General features: G+C 55.9%; 2 protein-coding genes across 5 annotated transcripts in view; both read left to right on the top strand.

Annotated features, from left to right (window-relative positions):
- The window catches only part of DVL3 (dishevelled segment polarity protein 3), a 42,109-nt gene extending 31,161 nt beyond the window's left edge, over positions 1-10,948 (top strand). The window contains exons 5-17 of one of the 3 annotated variants that reach the window (XM_019496391.2): positions 272-407; positions 743-836; positions 1,291-1,360; positions 2,072-2,211; positions 2,393-2,469; positions 3,008-3,075; positions 3,467-3,517; positions 3,635-3,784; positions 5,680-5,811; positions 6,100-6,267; positions 6,925-7,137; positions 7,797-8,198; positions 10,742-10,948. In XM_019496391.2, coding sequence (XP_019351936.1) covers positions 272-407; positions 743-836; positions 1,291-1,360; positions 2,072-2,211; positions 2,393-2,469; positions 3,008-3,075; positions 3,467-3,517; positions 3,635-3,784; positions 5,680-5,811; positions 6,100-6,267; positions 6,925-7,137; positions 7,797-8,198; positions 10,742-10,749 — 1,709 coding nt within the window. In that variant the 3' untranslated portion in view covers positions 10,750-10,948. Of the gene's footprint in view, positions 1-271; positions 408-742; positions 837-1,290; positions 1,361-2,071; positions 2,212-2,392; positions 2,470-3,007; positions 3,076-3,466; positions 3,518-3,634; positions 3,785-5,679; positions 5,812-6,099; positions 6,268-6,924; positions 7,138-7,796; positions 10,548-10,741 lie in introns of those variants that run through there. The other 2 variants (XM_014600815.3, XM_006260782.4) reach the window with 2 other exon arrangements.
- A 1,450-nt stretch (positions 10,949-12,398) lies between these two features.
- The window catches only part of AP2M1 (adaptor related protein complex 2 subunit mu 1), a 31,168-nt gene continuing 25,172 nt past the window's right edge, over positions 12,399-18,394 (top strand). Inside the window, exon 1 of one of the 2 annotated variants that reach the window (XM_059731216.1) lies at positions 12,399-12,494. The gene's annotated coding sequence lies outside the window, so the exon portion shown is untranslated. Of the gene's footprint in view, positions 12,505-18,394 lie in introns of both variants that reach the window. The other variant, XM_059731217.1, reaches the window with a different exon arrangement.

Raw genomic sequence — 18,394 nt, 5'->3', positions numbered from 1 at the left:
CTGCTTCACTCTCTGGGGATCCTGTGGCTCCAGCTCTTGTTCCCAGTGGTTCACCTTCCTGTTATCTAGAGAGGCAGGGGAGTACCCAGGGGCCATGGTTGGGGTGGCACCTCCAGCAGCCCACACCACCAGACACCACTTGAAGACCAGGTTCCTCCTCAGGGACTTCTCACAGCAGAGCCCTGAGCCCCCTGGTGCTGCTCACAGGAGGGAGGGCTGCACAGGCATCTCACAGCCCCTGCCATGGGTGCTGACTGCTCCATCTCCCCAGCACCCCGGGTGAATGGGACGGCAAAGGGAGAGCGGCGCCGAGACCTAGGAGGATACGAGAGCTCCTCCACACTCATGAGCAGCGAGCTGGAGACCACCAGCTTCTTTGACTCAGACGAGGATGACTCCACCAGCAGGTAGGGAAAACACGGGGCCTGGGAGAACAGGGGCTCTTCCTCAGCCCCTTATGCCAAGGGAGATGCTAGAGCAAGACACTGTAACCCTGTATTTGGGGGCTCCTTTATCCTTGCCAGTGGTCTGCCATCCTGACCAGTGATGTCCACCATTGTCGATGGTCCTCTGCTCTCCACACTTGTGGGTCTACCAGTGACCCTCCACCCCTTCTCCTCATGCTTGTAGCTCCACTGGTTGCCCTCTCTCTTGGTCACAGATTGCCTTTGCCTGTGGCATGCTGATGCCAAGAGCCCCACCTGCCTTGGGCAGTAACACTGACCCTCCCCTTTGCCTGTAGGTTTAGCAGCTCCACAGAGCAGAGCAGCGCCTCTCGCCTGATGAGGAGGCACAAGCGACGCCGACGGAAACAGAAGACTCCGCGCATCGAGCGGGTACTCCTGGCCTGGGTGCTTGGCGGAGGGTGACTGCGGGGCAGGGGCTGGGCTTTCTGGGGCCTGAGGCAGACTTGTGGGTAAGCCAGGTTACCCCCTGCCCGCAGGGGCTCGGCAGAATGCCTGGTCGGCCCAAACTAGGGCCAGACACTGAGACCCTGCTGGAAATAGTCCCAGACAGCTTCCCAAGCCAGCGTAACCCCAGCCATGGGGATGAAAGGCTTCTCTTGTCCTGCTGCTGGTGGGAATGTGTTGGATGCAGCAGCCCCTGCTCTGTCTTTGCAGAGCTTCCTGTGCTAGACAGAGGGAGGCTGTGGGGACAGTGCTGCAGGGGACAGCAGGGAACCCAGGAACAGTGGGGAGCGAGGAGAAGATTTGGAGGCAAGTCAGGGGTTGGTCCCTGGCCAGAGGGCAGTGAGCAGGGGGCATCTCACAGTGTTTCGTTGTGTTGCAGTCGTCATCCTTCAGCAGCATCACGGACTCCACTATGTCTCTGAACATCATCACGGTCACGCTGAACATGGGTGAGTGGGGACACCCAATGGTGCCTCTTACACTGGATCCTGGCTTGACCTAGGGAGCAGCTCCAAGAGCGAGATCAGGTGGTGGAGCAAAGAAGCAGGGAGGGCCGGACCGGGGGTGGTGCGGACTGAGTGCTCACGGAGCAGCAAGGAGATGCCAGGACCGGCTAGGCTTGAAGCACTAGTTTCCCCAGGGACTGGGCAGCTCCCAGGGCTGGGGTCAGGCTTACACTGGTAGGAGAGGAGTTTCTAACCCTGGGACCTGTCTGAGGAGGGGTTTTGGCCCTCTCACACCCCATGTCCCATCTGATCTCACTGTTGCTCCCAGCTGCTTTCTGCCTGGGTGGTCAGCTCACCTGAGAAGACAGCAGGGCAGAGGCAGAAAGTTCTGGCTTCAAGCCCAAAATGCTCCCCTGTCCTTGGCGACATGGGGGGGTCCTTCCACTGCAGAGTGAGGGAGGAGCGCTGGGAGTGCAGGCATTAACCGCCCTCATTGTCAGGAGGGTAGGCGTTGGGGACAAGCAGAACCAGGGAGCTTGAAAAGATGAAAGCCAAACTGTATAAAAATGGAGCAGGGGAGGCAAAGGAAGCAAACGGAGAATGGGAAGGTTGGGAGGCACTTTTGACCAGCGAGTGGGGATTAGATTGGATCTGGGCTGATGGGTACAAGGCTCCTCTGTTCCTTCCTGCTCACCGCACCCCTTCCTCCTGCAGAGAAGTACAACTTCCTGGGCATCTCCATCGTGGGGCAGAGCAACGAGCGCGGGGACGGTGGCATCTACATTGGCTCGATCATGAAGGGGGGTGCTGTGGCAGCGGATGGCCGGATCGAGCCTGGAGACATGCTTTTACAGGTACTGCATGGCTGTGCCCCCAGTTCCCAGGGCTGGGGCAGTGACAGTGAAAGCTCTGGACAGTGCCAGCCCCAGCCCCTACTCCAAGAGATGTTTCTGGGGCCAGCCTAGGAGGGAGAAGCCCCCTCCCTCATGACTGAGCCCAGTCTCCAGTCCTGTCTCAGATCCGTCCTCTTTGCAGGTGAACGACATCAACTTTGAGAACATGAGCAATGACGATGCTGTACGGGTGCTGAGGGAAATCGTACACAAGCCAGGGTAGGTGCCTTCCCCCTTCATTCCCCACCCACCACTTCTCCCCTGGGGCCAAGTAATTCCCAAGCCTGCATCTCCTCACCAGCTGCTGTCCTGTTGCTCTGGCTCCTCAGGTGCTGGCAGCACAGCTTGCCTTTGGGCTCTTAGCTCCCCGCTGTCCTCTGTAGTCAGTTCCTCCATCCTCATTGTGCACCAGATCTAGGCAGGCAGCCCAGGGCTCATCTCAGGCCCTTTTTGTTAGCGTCCCCCTGACTCCTGTGTTTAGCTCTAGGCAGCAGAGTTACCTGGTCAGAGGCTCCTGAGCCACGTGCTCCTGTCCCTAATGTCCATCCTTCCCACTTAATCCAGCTTGCAGTGCTGCGGTTCCCATTGCCCACCAGGTTACTCTGTCCGTGCTGGCTGGGGGAACATGACCGCTGGCTTGGGAGGGGGCCAGCTGTGCTGGCACGTTCCTTGAGCTTACACTGCCTCTGAAGCAGGCTGTGGAGAAGGCCAGCTTGGGCCATGCATTGCAATACCTGATTTTGTGTTTGTGCCACAGACCAATCACCCTGACGGTTGCCAAGTGCTGGGACCCCAGCCCCCGGGGCTGCTTCTCCTTACCCAGAAGTAAGTGGATCACTCACCCGCTGTCCTGCTATGGGTGCCATCTTGTTTGTGTCTCCTTGTGTGTGGGCTGATTTAGGCAATGCTTTGGTATGGGCTTGTTTTGGGGTTGAGGCCCCTAGTCTGAGCTCAGGGCCCCAGTATGGAGCAGGCCTCTGAGTGCTGCCATCTCACTCTCCTGGCAGCCCACAGCCAGGACAGCTGCCACCCCACTCTACCCAGCCCTCCTCCCAGATCACGCTGGGGACACGTCACCTTGACGAGGGCGGGGGTCACCTTCTTGGAGCTCCAGAGGAAGGAGAAGCACCCCCAAGATTGCTGCCACTGAGCCATCAGGGGACTCTCTCCCTCTGTGCCCTTCTTGTTGACCCTCCCTCTCTTCTTTCTCTCCCAGTTGCTCCCCAGCGGATCTGGGCTGGGCCAGACTCTCCATGCTCCGATCCGGGTGAGTCCCGGCTGATGCTGGGGATGGCTGGTGGGGGCTGTGCAGGGCACCCCCCCAGAGGCAGCAGCAACAAGGGGACGGTTCTCAGACCACATCTGACTGTCCTGTTTGCTGTAGGTGAGCCCATCCGACCCATCGACCCTGCGGCCTGGGTTTCCCACACGGCGGCGATGACCGGAACCTACCCAGCGTACGGTATGAGCCCATCCATGAGCACAATCACTTCCACCAGCTCCTCCATCACCAGCTCCATCCCAGAGACCGAACGTAAGTCCTCGTGCCTGCGTGCTCCCCCCGCGGCACAGCTTCAGGTCACCTGTGTTGTGCCTGCCAGCACCCCATTGTGCCTGATGGGAGCAATACATCGGAGCAGGCAGAAACCAGGGGTGGGGGGGAGTGGCCTGGGGGGAAAGGGGAGTGGCCTCTGAGCCACAGCTCCCTGTCTCAAGGACTAGGGTCTGGAGGAAGGGAAGTTCCTTCCACTCCACTCCAGGGACCAGGAGAGAGGCCAGGAATAGAGGCATCTGAATGAGGAAAGCTAAGAAAAGACCTACCCAGTAGCCCAGGGAAAGTGGCATTCCAGGCTGGGCAAATTAGTGTCAGGTTTCTTGGTCCCCTGCAAGGACAAGAGAGGCTGGGCCCAGGCAGGAGCACCCTGTCAAAGGCAGAAGGCATTGGGTACCAGGGTCAGATGGGTCCCGGGGTCAGACAGATGCCAGGTGAACCTCCAGTTCCTGTAAGACCACCTCAGCAGGTCAGGGGACACCAGGCCCAGGTGCTTCTCTGCACAGTCTGCTGCTACCAGCTCTACACGCTCATGGTCTGACCACTCCACCATCCTGTCCTTGTGTCCCACCCAGACACCAAGTGGTGAAATGCCCTTGGTGAGGATGAGAGTCCCCGGTGGACCCATCCTGTATTACACCCGGATCCCACAAGCCACCCGGGGCTTCAGTTGGCAGCTCCTGCATGTGTGTGTCAACACCCCCAATACCTGCCCATTTTGTCAGCAGAGGGAGACCCTAGCATCTGCCTACCTCGATCGTGCCAGGCTGCAGCCCTTCCACCATCTTCTCAGGAACCTCCTCCTCAGGTTCTGGCCGCACTTCTTTCCCCATCCACCCCCTTTTCATTTATGCCCTCCCCATCCGTGGCCCCACCAAGTCCTTGGACCTCCTCCTGGCTTCAGCCAAACTTATCTACCAGACCAGGAAGGATGCTGTGGCCCCAGGCAGCCTGAATGACGGGGCTGTTTTCCTGTTACTTCCCTGCATATATCCTTGGGCAGAGTTTCACCGGCTGGTGTCCAGAGGCTCCAGGGACATGTTTGAAGGACAGTGAGCACTGGCTGGCATGCTCTGCTTGGTGTGTCTCCCCCCTTGCAACACTCGCTATTAACCTTTGACCTGCACTCTTGTCTTTGTTTTCTCGGTTGTCCCCCAGAATCTCTCACGGCACTTGTGGCCTCCCTGATTGAGGGAGACTTAGAGCTCTCTTGGTGGGCCAGGGCCCACTGCTCTTTGCACAGCAAATAGGCCTGTAAAGCATGTGAGAGCTCAGATGAGGAGAGATAGCCAAGCAGTGGTTTGGCTCTCAACGATCTGGGGTCTTCCGAGCAGAGGAGCTGTAAGCGGGGCTCAGGGGATTTGTATAGTTGGATCATTAGATTTAAATTAAACTCTTTTTTGTGGGGGGTCTTACTGAAGAGTGTTGGTGCCACCAGTAAAGAGTGCATGGAAGAAAGCACCTGAACGGAACCTGTCTTTAGCACCAGCTCTTTCCTGGACCGGGGAGATGAGCCGACTGCTCCCTGTAGCCTCGCCAGCGGGGCAATTGCCAGTTGAATTCCCCAGGGGAGCCGGCGTAGGCTGCGTAGCAGTTTTTAGAACATTGCAAGCTTTGTAGCAGCTACTGCTGGAGAAAGATGACTAGTTTGGCTTGGCTTTGAGAGGGAAGAGAGAGCCTCTGAGCCATACTCTGCTAACAGGCAGCTGGGAGGCAGCGGCAGGCAGGTGGGCTCTGCAGCGTCAGAGGGGTCAGAAGGCGAGTCTGCGATGTATTGTTCCCTGGCCCATCCCCTTGTGTGCGACGCCTCCATGTGGCTCCATGACTTTTTCCATCCCCTCTCATCTGTGCTTCCCTTCCCTCCGTCCACCTCGCAGGCCTCGATGACTTTCACCTGTCCATCCACAGCGACATGGCCACCATTGTCAAAGCCATGGCCTCACCTGAGTCCGGCCTGGAGGTGCGTGACCGCATGTGGCTGAAAATCACCATCCCAAACGCCTTCATCGGTAAGAGGTGGCCGCTGCCTCCTTTGGGACGGGGCGTGGGGATAGATGCATAGATGGGCTGGCGGGTTCCCTGTGCCAGCCTTCACCACTGTATACTATCTAGCTCATCTGGCTGGCTGGGTCTGGGAAACCATTTGAAATGTTGGCCCCCCTCCCCAAACCTTACTCTGACCTCTCCTGTCCCTCACTTTTGGGACCAGCTGTTGTCACCCTGGTCTGCCCCCAGGCCCCCTCCTTCCTATGCTGCCATGTTTAACCAGGTTCATTGCGGGGTGCTCCCTGCTGCAGGTTCAGATGTGGTAGACTGGCTCTATCACCACGTGGAAGGCTTCACTGACCGGCGAGAGTCCCGCAAGTATGCCAGCAATCTGCTGAAGGCCGGCTACATCCGCCACACCGTCAACAAGATCACCTTCTCAGAGCAGTGCTACTACATCTTCGGGGACCTCTGTGGCAGTATGGCGGGCTCCAGTGGGGGCGGGCTTAGGGAGGGTGCAAGAGGGGAGAGCTCTGCTCTGCTCTGCCCTACCAGCTCTCTGAGCACTAGCTCGTTGCTGCCAGGCTAGGACCCTTCCTTACTGCTCTTCAGTCCTTGGTGCCAGTGTATGCAGCTCATTTCAGTGCCCATCTGCTGCTGTCTGGCCTTCCCTCCTGACTCAAGAAGGGAGGAGTAATACATGGCCTTTCCATAGTCCTAGGCTAGACCTCAACTATTGTGACGAGCTCTACTCGGTGCTATTGGAGTTTCCATTATGGAAGGGAGACTCTTAGGTTCATCTGAGTGGTTTTGTTCAGATGAGGAGCGTGAGCAGGGAGGGGAGAGAAACCTGGCAAAGAGGGGTGCATTCTGGCTTGCTCTGACAGGCCCTTCGGAGCTGGTTTCTGACTAGCAGAGCAACAACCCCCTCCCTGAGTGTATGGGGAGCAGTAACTTCTAATGCAACCTGGGCAAGGGTCCAGCCAGGAAGTGCTCATAGGTGCCGCCTCTGGGTGAGGTGAGCACAACCCCCCCCGGTCCCCGGAAAACTCCTCTTGCCTTTCCGGTTACTGCTTATTAGCTGCTGCACTGCCCAGGCCAGAACTAATCCGTGTTCTCTGCTTGCGTCTCTGCAGACATGGCTAACCTCTCCCTGCATGACCATGATGGATCCAGTGGAGCCTCCGACCAGGACACATTGGCTCCTCTCCCTCACCCAGGAGCTGCACCGTGGCCCATGGCTTTCCCATACCAATATCCACCGCCTCATCCGTACAACCCACACCCAGGATTCCCTGACCCAGGCTACAGCTATGGAGGGGGCAGTGCAGGCAGCCAACACAGTGAAGGTAAATGCAAGGGGGCAGGGAGCTGGGACGTGCCTCAAGGGCTTGGCTTTTACACCTTCGGAGAGGGAGCCAAGGTCTGAGTCATGTGCTGGGAGGAGGAAAGCATTCTCTCCGAACAGCATGTGCACACGCTGTGACTGTGGCGCAGATGGGGAGGTGCGTGACCAGCAACTTGGGAGCCTCAAGCAGAAGCCATTACCAGAGGCAAGATCTGTGTGCTACAAGGCACAATGTGAGAATAGGAGGCCAGAGAGGTCTGAGTATGAGAGCTGCTGTAGCTTGGCTTGAGGGGGTGGGTTCATGAGCAACTTCACATGAGACAAACGAGGGCAGGACTTCTCTGTGTGTTAGCTGGTCTGTTGTATGTACACAGGCTTACGGCACAGTAAGTGGAAGTTTAATCCATGGTGGCTTAGCCCTCTGGGAAAGGGGGGCCTGGTATTGCCATCTGGCTTTTACTTATTACAAGGTAAGAGCGTGCACACAGGCACTTCCCATGGAGTAGCTCATGCATAGTGCAGCCCTGCCCCCCTGCCAGTATGGTCAGCTTAGCATGCAGGGAGGAGAGGCTCTTTCCAGCTGCCCCCTGCCGTGCAGGTGGGGCAGGAAGCCTGTGCTTGTCTGGACCATTCCCTAACCTTGCCTTATGCATCTCTTAGGAAGCCGAAGCAGCGGATCGAACCGCAGTGGCAGTGAGAGGAGGAAGGAGAGAGACCCAAAGACCGGCGAGTCCAAGTCAGGTGGCAGTGGCAGCGAGTCGGATCACACTACTCGGAGTAGCATGAGGCGGGAGCGGGCAGCCAGCGAGCGCTCGGTGCCTGCCAGCCAGCACAGCCAGCGCAGCCAGCACTCCCTGGCTCACAGCCTCCGCAGTCACCACAGCCAGCAGTCATATGGGCCACCAGGCCTGCCTCCCCTCTACAGCCCGCCTATGCTGCTGATGCCTCCGCCGCCTTCAGCCATGGGGCCCCCGGGCGCCCCTCCGGGCCGTGACCTGGCCTCTGTGCCCCCAGAACTGACGGCCAGTAGACAGTCGTTCCGAATGGCCATGGGCAACCCTAGTGAGTTCTTTGTGGATGTAATGTGAAGCGCCCGTCCCCCTGTCTGTCTGCCGCCCCGTCGGTTTGTCTCCTAGGACCAGCCCCAGCTTCACTCTTTGTTTTTATTTTGTCTTGATAACGGAAAAAAAAAAGGGAAAAAATAAACTGAACTAAACCTTGACTCTAATCCCTGCTCGTGTGGAGGGAGGGGGCCCCGAGGCCCCGCCAGCCCGGCTGCCTCCGGACTGCGTGTGCAGGGGCAAGTTGCTGCTGCTTGCACGAGCCCTTAACTCCCTTCCCTTGTCCCTTCTAACCCCATTAATCCGCATCCAGCCTGGTGCCTGTGCTGCCCGCCCGTGTGCCACTGCTGCCTCACTCCTTCCTGCCCTAAACGTCTCCTCTTTCTCTTTTCACCCTCTTGTGTCTCTTCTGTCAAGCAGCAAAGAATTACGGGGTGTTTGACTTCCTCTGAGCTCACCGCCCGCAGGGGCGAGAGCCGGAGCGTGGCACGGCGCGACACCTTGGCCCAACAGAGGAGGACACGGATCCCTGCGGGCGCTGGGTACGCACGGCGCTGAAGATGGCTCCTTTCCCTCTAGTGGAAGATGCCCCATCCCCTCCACAGCCCTGAGAGGGGAGCAGGACCCAGTTTCCAGCCTTTTGTGTGTTCAGTTCAATAAACACAGTCACCTCGCAGCCAGTGGCATGAATGTTCCAGGGCTTCAGTGCCTGGGGGAGTGGAGAAGGTGAGGCCCTGGCTGGGAGGGTGCCCCTTCCTGCTACTCCCCCACTTCCCAGGCCCACAGGTGCTCAGGCTTGGGCCTGTTAATGCTGTGTGCAGATAGTAAGCCCTAGGCTCGAAGGTAGCCTGCTGACAGCTACAATCCTGGCTGTGTGCTGTCAGGTCCCTATCTCCCACATCTCCAGGTGCCTAAAATTACTGAACTATCTGCCTCCTGGTACTCCGGGCTTTGCCCCGGCCCCCCTGGCCTGGACGCTGTGGATCTGGCTGAGTGCGAAGCTGTGGCCTCTATTTGCCCACGTTTGCTCTGGGAGTGGTACTAAGCTCTAGCTAGGAATGTGCCTCTGGAGTCTCCGCAGCCCCTTGTGCTCTCCTACCCCTGCACGATCACATACTCATGGAGGATGTTTGATCCAAGATGGCCCTAATGGAGCTGGGGGTTTCAGATGTGGTCTTAACACTGCTGCACAGCACCTATATCAGGATGCCCAGCTGGGTGCCAGGGTGCAGGAGCTGTTAGGTCAGATCAGAGCCAGAACTGGTTGGGGCGGGGGGCCAGGCTGCAGGAGCCCTGTTAATTCCAAGTTGCATAGGAAGCCAAATAGTAAGTTCCCAGTGTCTGCTGTCCACAAAGGCTCTGGGGCTTAGAGGACGAGCAGTGCTGCTTTCCTGCCATCGCCATGCTCCCCATGTATGTGAGTGTTGGGGGTTTGGACCAGGTCCCGTGGAGGCTGGGGCACATCTGGCTTAAGGCCTGGGCAGCAGGTCTGCTATCGGAGTCTGCTTCTCAGGAGACACGGTTCCCTTCTGAAACTTGACCACAGTAGCTTGACCACAGTCTAGGCATGAATGTACACCCTGGGCCTATCTCTGGAGCACTGCAGCAGCCTCTGTTACTGCGCTTTGCTTTGCTCCAACACCTACATTCCCATTTTTCTTCTGAAACCTCAGAGCTCTGCTCCTGCCTGGTACTAGAGAGGCGAGGAGGTGTGCCGTGGGCAGCCTACCCGGTGCACTGGACTGTATGTGGTACAGATGCTCAACCCCACTGCAGCCAATGCTGGGCTGTCACAGTCTTGCTCCCTTCTGCTGCCACACAGCAGCTTCCCTTGTAGCAGCGTGAGCTCCTTTGGATTCTCTTGGACTTGCGGTTTTTATTATTCTCAGCAGATGAAATGTACCTTGCTCCTGGCACCAGCTCATCTACCACCCACCATGCTCCAAGCTCCTGCATCCTTGCATCAGCTCCACTGTTGCCTGTCACAATGCCCTTTCTATTGGTCTAGCCCCAAACGTGCCCCCAGCTCACCTACTGCTCAGCATCCTTCTTACCCCCCGCAGGTGCCAGCTTGTCAAATGCTCCATGTGCCATCTGCCTAGCCCCCTCCATATTTGGCACCAACTATTTACAGTCCCTCCCCTGACCCTGTTTGCTCTCTTGCCTTCCACGCTGCCACCCACCATCCTTCTCCCGGCTCATACTGCCAGCCCCCATCCTACCTTGCCTCACCAGCTCATTACCCTGCCCAGTCTCCCATCCCGTTTCCTCCCCTGCCATCCTGCCTGCTGTGTTTTATAGAAACAACACCAATCTCCTTGTTTTTATTTATAAACATAGTTTTATTGGACTCTTGCCTCCTGGTGTGGTTTTTGGTTCCTTTCATTTCTGTTCCTCTGTATTTGGCCTGGATGTGGCCCCTCACTGCTGAGGCCTAGAAAGCCTCATCCTGTCCCCTTCCTGGGCAATGTTTCCCAGGTGCAGCCAGACCCCGCTCCTAAACATGTCAGTCAGATACTTTTGCCCTTTTGTGTTTCCTCGTAGGAGGATAGCTGGGTCCAGGAGAACCAGACTTTGGCTGAGACTCCAGTTCTCAGGGGAGAAGGCATGTTTCCAAACATTTGGAGGTCATCTAGGAAAAAAACTTTCCCAAGAACAAGCCTCATGAAGTCAGGACCTCTCTCTAAACTGGGGTTGCAATGGAAGTAAATGGAATGGGTGCATGACCCTCCTCCAGGCGCTTCCACAGCAGGAATGGCTTAGGTTTCAATAAAAAGATAGGACCGTGCAACAAGTGTTGATGTTTTTGCTGTGTTTGGGGGGGGGGGGGGGGTTGCAATGACTTATGAAGGCAAAAGGGCAGTTTGCCAGTAATAAGTTGTGTCTGCATCAGAGGGATTTTGCCAGGCTCCTATGCTAGCCTAGGCATGCAGGCAGATGCATATCTGGCCTATAACACTTACCCACACCAGGCCCAAGTCTTCCAGGTTTCTGCAGCCCCAGTTCCCCCTGCCCACCCCACCTCTGATACCTTCAACAGGCTCATGAAAATGCATCCCATCGCAAGCCTGTCTCCACTCATCACACCCTCTTTACTGGGGCTGAAATATTCCCTTTTGATGCTGCTTGGTGTTTGTCTTCCCCTGGCAGGAGGCAAGATCTGGAGTGGGCAGTCAGGGCAGAGGTGTGAAAGCAGGAGTGGCTCTGGCTCTGCCTCCCACCCTGAGAAAAACAAAGATGGGAATCTCTGCTTTGGTTTTTGAAGCTTTTGTCACCGCAAAGCTTAAGAGGGGACTCAAGGCCCCAAAAGACTCCAGGAGCAGATAAGCCATGATCGCAGGGGCAGGATCAGGATCAGGGGTTGGCAGGATCGGGGCAGTTTGTTGCAATCAGAGGTTAGTGGGTCCATGGGGGATCAGGGGGGGTTGGCGGGATTGGGAACAGTTGAGTAGGACTGGGGGTTAGCGGGTCCCCAAGCGGGAAGGGGTTTGTAGGATTGGGAGGACTTTCGCAGGGTCCAGGATGGCAGGTCCACCAGGAGATTTGGTGGGATGGGAGGGGTGAGGGTGGGACAGTTGGGCACTTAGATGGACCTAACCCTTAAGTCCATCTGAGTGTAAGGCCAGCACGTGAGTGAAGTAAGTCTTTACGTACCCATTGACATTTGGATCATTGGAACCCGCTTGTTTTGAAGTTCGTATTTTTTGGTCCCATGTGTCAACCAAAGAGGTTTTCCTGGTTACACACACACACACACACTATACTGATTTTATATATATATATATATATATATATATATATATATATATATACACACACACACTTTATCCAATTACATATATGTATATACATGCACACATACATACTTACTTTGCCATATAGATACCCTATGTAGACACCCTAGACGCATACACTCTATATCTATCTATCTATCTATCTATCTATATAGATCAGATAGATGTACACCCCCCCCACTCCCACGCGCACGCAGCCCCATAGACACACCCTCTCTCTACAGGCAGCGCGACGGGGGTCGTCCCCCAGCCCGGCCGCCAGCGGACTACGACTCCCAGCATGCCGCGCGCCCACGGGAGACTCTCGAGGCCGCTGGAGCCGCGATGCATGCTGGGCGCCGGAGTCCTGGAGCGCCGCCGCCCGTGTTGGCGGCGCATGCGCCGGCGGGGCCGGCAGGGGCGGGGCATGCGCGGCGGCGGCCGCTCTGCAGTGATAGGGGGGCGCGGGCGGGGGGAGCGGCCGCCATCTTGGGCGCGGGGCAGCGAGCGGGCGGCGGCGGCAGGTGAGGCGAGGCGAGGCGAGGCGAGGCGGCGGGTTGCGGGGGCTCCCTCCCTCCCTCTCTCCAACCCGCCCAGCCGGGGGTGTCGGGCTGCCCGATCCTCGGGCGGGGCCGGGCCGCATCCCCGCTCTGCCGGGCTTCGCAGCCCGGCCTTACCTAGCGCGGCGCCGGCATGCCGGCGGAGCGGCCCGTTAGTTCTCCGCCGAGCCGCGGCAGCGCCCGGCCCCGGCCCCGGCCCCCGGCGGGCAGCGCTGTCAGCGCGCGCGGCGTCCTGGGCTGCGCTCCCCGCCAGGGGCTGCTTCCGGCCCTCCTCGGCTTGGAGGAGCCGGCCTGCGGGCGGCTGTGCAGGGGCGGCGCGGGCCCGTCGTGCGGGTCAGCTGCCCTTGCCCGGTGGCACACACGCGGCCGTCCCCGGCATGCCCGAGGCAGCGGCTGTTTCGCGCTTACCTTTCGCCCCAGACGGGCCCTGTGGGAGGGGAGGGAAGGGAAGGGGGGCAGTAATCGCCGTCAAGAGGTGGCCGGGGGCAGCTCGGGGTGCCGGAGCCGCTTGCCCCAGGCTGCCCGCCGCGCGCTGGCACCAGGGAGGTGGTCTGCACGGGTCCCGGCGAACAGCATCTCGTTTTGATGAAAGCGTTTAACTGGAAGCGCCCGCCGAGGGGCAGAGGCTTCGCGCCCGGGTTACGGGCACGGGAGTCTCCTCCATGGGGCCGCGCGGCTGCGGGCGAGCATCCGAACCCCGCGCCTCCGGGCTTGGGCCTGCGCGTAGGACGCCCGGCAGAGGTGTTGGAAACGTCTGAGCCCCGGTGCGGGTGGAGGATGTTTGCTGGTCGCAGGGCCGCTTATCGTTCTGGACTCTCTCTCGCATTTGGATTAGTTTTAGTTAATTTGGCCTTGGATACATTTTTTTTATCATTTGTAACTGGGACTCAATACGCTTGCTAGCTCATCAAGGGTAGTAAGTAGCTTGCGGTGGTGAGGGGTGGAGGCGAAGCCCGTGGCATGTTGCCACCCTAAATTCCCAGCCCAGGGTATCCAGGGGTGAACGATTGTTGCTCTCGGGTGCCTTCCCTCCCATGGCTCCGAGCTTGCCAAGCGGCGGTGATAAACCAAGGAGGTTAAGCTGCCGATGCTCAAAATGCTGCGTGTGGCAGTGAAACTATTGAATTTCCCCCTCCTACTGATGGGGAGCAAGTAGTGGAGGGAAAAGCTGAAGCTTTTTGAGGCATGTGACTCTGCTTCCATGTCCGTGGAGAGAAATGAAGAGCTGCCTGGACCTTAAGTGGTGACTTTTAAATGCGATGTCCCTCAGGAGATTTGGATCCTACTTGCAGCTGCCAAAGGTTATCCAGGAAAAACACCTCATGGGAAGTGTGCTTTTTTTCCCCTCTTTGTGCCTCCTGCTTATGGGGGACATTTTTTGTTGGCTTTATCCAAAAAAATGGTGAGGCCTGGTGTCTTGTAGCTCTCGCTAGCGACCTTTCCATGTCCCCACTTTCAATGTACATCCAGGCGTGTGGTCTCCTCTTTGCAGCCTGCCCTATCTGTTTTAATACAGCTGCCTTCGATCTAGCTGCAGCTCCTGGTCAAATGTCTAATGGGGCATACGAGCTAAAGTTGGGCAACATGGAAGCTGCGTTGTGGGCTTTGAACTTCTCTTGGTTGTTCTGACAATGCTAAGGCTAGCCAGAAAATTGGCTTACCAAGCAACTTCAGTTTGCTTAAGTCAGAGCAGTTTGAATTAATCCTTTTCCTGTTTCAGCCCTTGTGCCCTTGAATACTCCAGAATAGTTCTCTTTATGCAGTGCTGAACTAAGTGTTTTGGAAATGGGGATTGATTGTGATCAACTTCTGTAAATTCAGGGGCATATTGTTCTTGGACTCCTCCTAGAGCAAGCCTGGTTACATCTGTTTCTTAGAGGCTTTATTTGGCTCAGTGCTAACATTCAGGAGCTTTTGTCACTAAGTCATAATTCAAACTCCTCTTATGGACCACCAAATGATTTGGCAGTGAACATAGGCCTGATGAGGTGATCACCAGTGTAAAGAAGTCATGTATGTTGTGGGGAAAGCGACTGCCGAAATGGCTGTGGGCTGCCTCGGGAGTAGGTGTAGTTTCAGCTCCAAGAGCCATGGTGTGAGGCCCACCAGAGTCCCTCTATGCTCATCTACTCCGTCTCCCTGATGGCTGCTGTGAACTGGGCTGAACCCACCAATTTCACAGAGGACCTGTCCAAGGCCAGCAGATGGGATTGCTTTTAGTTACTGCAGACCAGGGCATTGGGGTAACTTCTTGGCATTGTGTCTATTTGCTGAGTTTGGGATACGGTCTGGCTGCTAGGGAAGAAATCATGCAAGCACATGGTTACTCAAGTCCTGGGTTTGGTCTGGCCTTGACAACCAGCTAACTGCTGTTCCTGTTGTGGAGATGCTGCTAAGTGTCTGTATAGCTGTGTGGGGGTGGTTGTGCCCATCTTGGACAGGATGACTGCCCCACCCCCTGTGCAAAGGGTTACATGTGTTCTGTTAATGCTGCATTGATCTGATAGGGCTCTTAGTAGCTGGATGGTGACAAGTGAACCTTCATTGTAGCGTTGAGGGCAATACAGGAACTCTATCCTCCAAGATGAGGACCAGAATCAAGTGGACGTGCACGGTCTTGGACTACCACTTCAGAGGTGTAGTGGGAATGCAACACTGCTACACTACTTTCTTTGTTGGGCTTAGCTGGGTTTCAGCAGAGCTGCCATCTTTCCTGAGGAGAGGCGTTCTTGGAGAAGCCCATGTAGAAAAGGACATGTTACTGTGTGCTTTGTGGGAGGCCACAATGGCTTTCCCAACATGGTGCTACAAGCCCAGCACCAACACAGTGTTCCTTAGGCATTGCCCTTCTTTCTCTAGGACTGAGAGAGAAACCTTCTGCCAGGCTTGGTATCTGTAGCTGTAGAGAGATTCCTTATAACCCCTGCCTAGGCAGGAAACCAAGGCATAGCTTCTACCAGAAGTAGAAGCATATTGAAAGGGGCTCTCTAGACAGGTGGTAGGAATAACTAATAAATTCAATGTTATGTTTCTTCCAGTCTGGTAATGGTTGGGCATTATTTGCTGTTGGGTTGCAGGCAGGTCAAAGTAACTTTAAGGTATCAGTAGCAATATGTGCCTTTACCTGTTTTTTTTTTTTCTCCTGGGGGTGCCATGTAGGGTTAGTGGCTCAATTTTGGGGCCACATGAGTAAGGAATCTGGAGTTACAGCCTGGTGCAAAACAACTGCATTAGACTGCTTGAGCGCACACCTGAGGCTCATACTACAGCCCACATCTACTTGGCATTTGTTGGAGTTAAGGGTGACATCTGTCATTCCAGGTGGGTGCATGCCAAGCTGATGCTGGAGCAAAATGTGCACACACAGCTAGATGATGGACGGTCTGCCACAGAAACTGTAATCTCAACCTGAGCTGCCCACGTGCACTGAATTAAAGGCATGATCCCTAGCAGTTTTTGGAAAATGGCTAATGGATACTTTGGGCCTGTATTCTACAGGCACATAGTCTGAGGTGATTTTGCTGAAGCCAAAACCACCTGCCTCTTTGCTAGTCTTTAAAATCCTGAAGTCTAGGCTAATTTGTGTTTTCCTAAATCAGCAGGCAGTTTCATTGAGAGCTCATTGCTGGGGTGTCTGGTCCAGGGGTTCCTGATCCACAGCCACCAACATGAATGGTTTTTGCTGCTGAGTTGCATCTAAAGCTTTAAGCTAGGGGGCCTGGCTCCAACAATATGGAGGGGAGGATTTGAGGGTAAGGCAGGGGTAGGCTGGTGGCAGGGACAGGACAGGACCGTTTAAATATTGCTTGATCAGGAGCATTATAGGAAGGTCTTGAGGGAGCCCCCTCTTCTCCCTTTCCCTTTGGGAGCTGATGTCCCTCCACTGGGCTACATGGAACTGGGTGGGTATATATATGGGAAGGTTTCTTCTGTTGGTGGACCCATGTCTCAAAAGCGACAGCCAGGGGCTTGAGGGGGATACCTCAGCAGGGGGGAAGAGAGAACAGGGTGGCAGTCCCTCCTTGATCTAGGTGGGGAAACCCCCTCCCCACCTTGTATGCCAGCCAAAAAAATCAGGATTCTTCTGAGGCCTCACTTGCCTGTGAACTGAAATTTCTGCCAGATGAATGGGGCATTTAGGCTTGGTGCTGTGCTGTGCTATACTATGCTATGCTGCTGGTGGATGTCTAGAGCCCCTTCCATCATATGCCTGATGCAGACGCCCTGCTGCACATCTGGATCTCCACCAAGGACATGCATTCATAGCCTTCCCACTTTCCTCCTTTCACAGACCCTCAAGTAGTGTCAAGTAGTTTGGGGAAGGGAGCAGAGGGGATGGCTGTAGCACTGGATATCCTAGAGAGAAAAGTTAGGGAGCAAACTGTTTGAAGGGAATATGGCAGGCTTGGAGCTACAGTTGAGGATGAGGTGGTGCTGGAACAGTGCATCAGAGTGGAATGAAAAAGGAGGGGGCAGAGCTGTGTAGTGGCTGATATGGAGGCATCGTTGCTCTCTGCTCTATGGCAGTACCAGCATCGATCTCTTCCTCTCCAGTTTCTCAGCGTGTGGATCTTCTACAGGCATCCCCTTTAGAAAGGGAAGAACTAGGCTTTGTTGGACAGCAGAAAAGGACCAGAGAAGAGGCTGAGCAGGCTGCAAGATTGCAGCACTCCTCTTTCCTGGGTAGCTTTCACCCCTGCAGCAAAGTGAAGCTTCTTTCATTTGTGGGGAAGGATGTATTAAAGGTGTTTATAACAAACAAGCTAAATGCACCCAAACCTTAACACGGGATTAAGGGCACAAAGCAGCGCTGGATGACCTGGAATGTAGACAGTGTGCATGCTGTCCTTGCCAGGCAGTGCCGGCTGTCCCCCTTGCTGCATTGGGGCATTCCTCCATAACTCGAGACATACAGATGCTACAGAGCACACAAGCATTCAGGCAAAGTCTCTAACAGTTGTTTGTTGCCAAGATAAAACTTGGATTAGGCCATCCTGGAGCTTGTTCTCACTGAGTGTACTGCATAAACCACTGCCCAGGAAACAACATTAGTGTTGAATTTGGGTACTTTGATACATGTGGGTAGGAAGAGAAGATGGCAGCTCTGCAACTTGGTTCTGCTGAAACCGAGCGAAGCCTGACAAAGAAAATTAATATAGCAGTGGTTTATTCCCACTGCACCTTTGAAATGGTAGTCCAAGATCATGCACACCCACTTGATTCTGGTCCTCATCTTGGAGGATACAGAGTTCCTGGATTGCCCTCAACACGATAATGAAGGCTCACTTGTCACCATCCAGCTACCAAAAGCCCTGTTAGATCAATGCAGCATTAATAGAAAATGTAATCCTTTGCACGGGGGCAGTCATCCCGTCTAAAATGGGTGCAACTACGTGCACCCATCCACACAGCTATACGCAGGGTTAGCAGTTAGCTGGAATCGCCTTGTTGGCTACCACGTTCTGTCTCTGAATTCAAGGTATGGGTAGTCTAACCATGCACTGGGCTGGAAGACTGAAGGATCTAATGCAGGGGTGTTCAGCTTCTGGCCCAGGAGCTAAATGTAGCCTGGGGGGCTCCCTGACAGTTGGGGCAAAGCAGCAGTGACAAGTAATACTGCCACCCCTCCCTGCTGCCAAATTCCCAACCCCGTGGGGATGGGTTGGGACCAGGCCACAGCCCTCTCCCTGCCTGGCCAGGTTGGGGCTGGGCCATGCCCCCTTCACTCTGCATGGCTTGGTTCAGACCCCCCTCTCCCTGGTTTGGCCCCTTTCCTCCTCCCCTGCTGGATTGGGAGTCGGGTGTCGTCCCCCCCCATCCCCCTGTGATGGCACCCAGGGCAGGTGTAGTGGGGCCCCAGATTG

Source organism: Alligator mississippiensis, chromosome 7, assembly GCF_030867095.1.
Source record: "Alligator mississippiensis isolate rAllMis1 chromosome 7, rAllMis1, whole genome shotgun sequence".
NCBI classification, from domain to species: Eukaryota; Metazoa; Chordata; order Crocodylia; family Alligatoridae; genus Alligator; species Alligator mississippiensis.
The sequence above is the reverse complement of the archived record's forward strand: the minus strand, read 5'-3'. Positions and strand labels throughout refer to the sequence as shown.